Here is a 3559-nt window from a genome sequence, read left to right as displayed (position 1 = left end):
GCTCTGGACTCACTCCAGAGGGATGATCACTGGGAGTAAGTCCTACGAGGAGTGACCGAGGGAGCTGGGGGGCTCAGCCTGGAGAAGAGGAAGCTGAGGGGGACAGTCTTGCTCTCCACAACTCCCTGACAGGAAGGTGCGGCCAAGTCGGTGTCGGGCTCTGCTCCCACGGAACGAGGAACAGGAGAGGAAATGACCTCAAGTTGCACCAGGGGAGGGTCAGGTTGGACATCAAGAGGAATTTTTTCCTGTAAAGGGTTGTCAGGCATTGGAAGGGGCTGCCCAGGGAGGTGGTGGAGTACCCCTCCCTGCAGGTGTTCAAGGAAGGACTGGATGTGGCACTCAGTGCTCTGGGCTGGGTTGAGAACACAGGAATCAGTCACAGGTTGGACTCGATGGTCTGGGGGGTCTTTTCCAACCTGAATGATTCTGTGACTAGAGGGCTGGAACAGCTTTGCTCTGGAGACAGGCTGGGAGAGCAGGGGGTTTTCAGCCTCGAGAAAATTCCAGGGTAACCTTAGAGCTATTTCCAGTGCCTAAAGGGGCTCCAAGAGAGCTGGAGAAGCACTTCGGACAAGGGATGGAGGGACAGAACAAGGGGGAACGGCTTCCCACTGCCAGAGGGCAGGGTTAGATAGGAGACTGGAAAAAAATTGTTCCCTGCGAGGGTGGTGAGGCCCTGGCACAGGATGCCCAGAGAAATTGTGGCTGCCCCATCCCTGGAAGGGTTTTAAAGCCCTGTTGGACGGGGCTTGGAGCAACCTGGGCTGGTGGAAGGTGTCGCTGCCCATGGCAAGGGCTGGCACTGGATGGGCCCCGAGGTCCCCTCCACCCCCGCTACTCGGTTACCCCGTGGCTCCGCTGTCCCCGCCGCAGGGCCCCGGGCGGGGCGGGCTCAGTGCGGGGCGGTCCCGCCGCCTCTTCCGCCCCGCGCCGTCACCGCGCCCGCCCCGCCCCGCCGAGCCCGGACCCCCCCCGCAGCCCCGGCCGAGCCGGCCCGGCCCGGGAGCCCCCGGCCATGCAGCCCCGCGGCCCCGGCCCCGCCGAGCCCCGCCGGGCGGTCCCTCCGGGCCGCAGCCGGGCGCGCTCCCGGGGCGCGGCGGGCGCGGCGCTCCTGCCCTCCATGCTGATGTTCGGCGTCATTCTGGCCTCCAGCGGGCTCCTCCTCATGATCGAGCGCGGCATCCTCGCCCAGGTCGGGCCGCCGCCGCCGCACCCGCCCGCGGGGCCGTCCCGGCGGGACGGGCGGGACTCGCCGGCGGAGCTGGAGCTGGAGGTGCTGCGGGACACGCGGAACCGCACGATCCGCGCCCTGTGCGGGCAGCGCTCGATGCCCCGCAGCGTCTGGGAGCTGCCGCCCGGGCAGCGCCGCACGGTGCTCCGGCACCTCCTGGTCAGCGACAAGTACCGCTTCCTCTACTGCTACGTGCCCAAGGTGGCCTGCTCCAACTGGAAGCGCATCCTCAAGGTGCTGGACGGGGCGCTGGAGAGCGTGGACGTGCAGGGGAAGATGGACCACAAGAGCGACCTGGTGTTCCTGGGTGACATGAAGCCGGAGGAGATCAGCTACCGCCTGAAGCACTACTACAAGTTCATCTTCGTGCGGAACCCGATGGAGAGGCTGCTCTCGGCCTACCGGAATAAATTCGGGGAGATCAAGGAGTACCAGCAGAAGTACGGCGTGGAGATCGTCCGGCGGTACCGGAAGAACGGGGGGAACTCGGCGGGCGACGACGTGACCTTCTCCGAGTTCCTGCGGTACCTGCTGGACGAGGACGTGGAGCGCATGAACGAGCACTGGATGCCCATCTACAACCTGTGCCAGCCCTGCGCCGTCAGGTACGACTTCATCGGCTCCTATGAGCGGCTGCACGCCGACGCCAACCACGTCCTGGAGCACATCCAGTCGCCCTCCTTCGTCCGCTTCCCGGAGCGCCAGGCCTGGTACAAGCCCGTCACGGCCGAGACGCTGCACTACTACCTGTGCAACACCCAGCGCCGGCTGATCAAAGAGCTCCTCCCCAAATACATCCTGGACTTCTCCCTCTTCGCCTACCCCCTGCCCAACATCACCAGCGAGTTCTGCAGGCAGTGAGCTGCTCCTGTCGGGAGCCGGTGGGAATTCTCCCTTGGCTACAAGGATTTGCTCGCACAGCTCTTGCTGCTGTGTGAAGCATGCTCCTCTATGCATTATTTCCTAAATTTATACTTTGCAAGCACTGTTTATATAAAATACTTTCTACTGCCTTTGTTACTTAGGATCCTTTTTGTACTGCTCTGACTTTCCCGTTTACTTATGCTGCTGGCTCAAGCACAGTAGCTTTTGTATCTCTATTTTGCTCTAAATCCTTTTTTTATGGCACGACATGGAAAACTCCTGTAGGGAATCTGAGAAATTTATATATTTTAAGCATTTTTCTTCCTTTTTTGGATTTTTTACTAGACTTTGGTTGAATTGAGATCATAACGTGGCAGTTGATGCACTAAAAATTAGCGCTGTTAAACTGGTCCTGGGTGGGTTTTGGGCATAAGCAGAAAAAAAAAAAATATTTTGTAAAACCAGGCCACATTTATCCTTTGTTTTCTCATTGTAGATGGTGCTTAAATGAGGCTGGTCATTTTTTTCTGTGTCAGTAGTACCTCTGGTTTTTATTTTTATTACTATTTTTATTATTATTATTATTGTTGTTATTATTATTTACCATTGAAATATAATTAGGGGTAGGATAATATGCCTTTTTTTGGGGGGTGATTTTGAAAGTACAACTATTTATCCAACATCATGTATCAGATGCAATATCAAGCCATCACATTCTGCTCTTTTCTCTGAATTGAAGCAATACAGACTTGGGATAAGATCAAAGCTCATCCTGGTCTTTAGGATGGAAAACAAATCCCACGGGCCACGTGCCAGCTCACAGCCTCGTGGGTCCCTGCATGGAAACCACTGTGGAAAACCCCCTTCTCCAGCCATGTTTGAAACAATGGCAATTTGGGGGTTGATTCTCCCTCCTTTAGTAGCCGTGCACACCCTTTTTGTAGCTCTTGTATTTAATTATGGCTCTGAAATTGTAAAAGTTTGGGAGATAACGCAGGATGTTGTTCCTAGGAGGCTGTGTCCTCATTTCTAATAAAGTTTTTATATTAATTAGCCTGTTAGTGCTTTTCCTTGGGATTATTTGTGTCCTTGGAGAGGCCTCTGCCCCTCATGCTGAACCGCAACACAAAGATGGGATGAATTGGTTTTTCATGTCATGATTAATTAATGTTTTAATTGCCAGAGCAGCACCAACACATGGAGAAGGGACACTTCAGAGCCAAACGCATAACAGGACACAGGGAAATGGGATGAAAAGCAGCAAAATGGGCTCCTAATTGCTGTGCAGTTGGTACAAAGTGGTAGGGATGGGTTATGGAGCTGGCAGCTTCCTGGGATTCCTCTGTTAATTTTCCTTCCCCCTGTTTAAGGTGTTTTCTTCAGGATTTTAACATGTTCTGAAAGAAGGGCATGGAGCTGCATCCAAGCCCACTGTTGGGGTAAGCGGCCAAGGAGAGTTTG

General features: G+C 55.2%; 1 protein-coding gene across 1 annotated transcript; it reads left to right on the top strand.

Moving 5' to 3' along the window:
- Window positions 1–1063: 1063 nt before the first annotated feature.
- CHST14 (carbohydrate sulfotransferase 14) lies at window positions 1064–3151 on the top strand. The gene has a single exon (XM_048308289.1). It carries the CDS (start codon window positions 1124–1126, stop codon window positions 2093–2095), a length of 972 nt encoding a protein of 323 aa, XP_048164246.1. The 5' UTR covers window positions 1064–1123; the 3' UTR covers window positions 2096–3151.
- The last annotated feature ends 408 nt before the right edge of the window (window positions 3152–3559 follow it).

This window comes from Corvus hawaiiensis, chromosome 6 (genome assembly GCF_020740725.1).
Source record: "Corvus hawaiiensis isolate bCorHaw1 chromosome 6, bCorHaw1.pri.cur, whole genome shotgun sequence".
Lineage (NCBI taxonomy): Eukaryota > Metazoa > Chordata > Aves > Passeriformes > Corvidae > Corvus > Corvus hawaiiensis.
The sequence above is the reverse complement of the archived record's forward strand: the minus strand, read 5'-3'. Positions and strand labels throughout refer to the sequence as shown.

What these genes read in the sequence shown, in the direction of transcription:
- CHST14 (XM_048308289.1), top strand. Translation starts at nt 1,124, where the DNA reads ATGCTGATGTTCGGCGTCATTCTGGCCTCCAGCGGGCTCCTCCTCATG.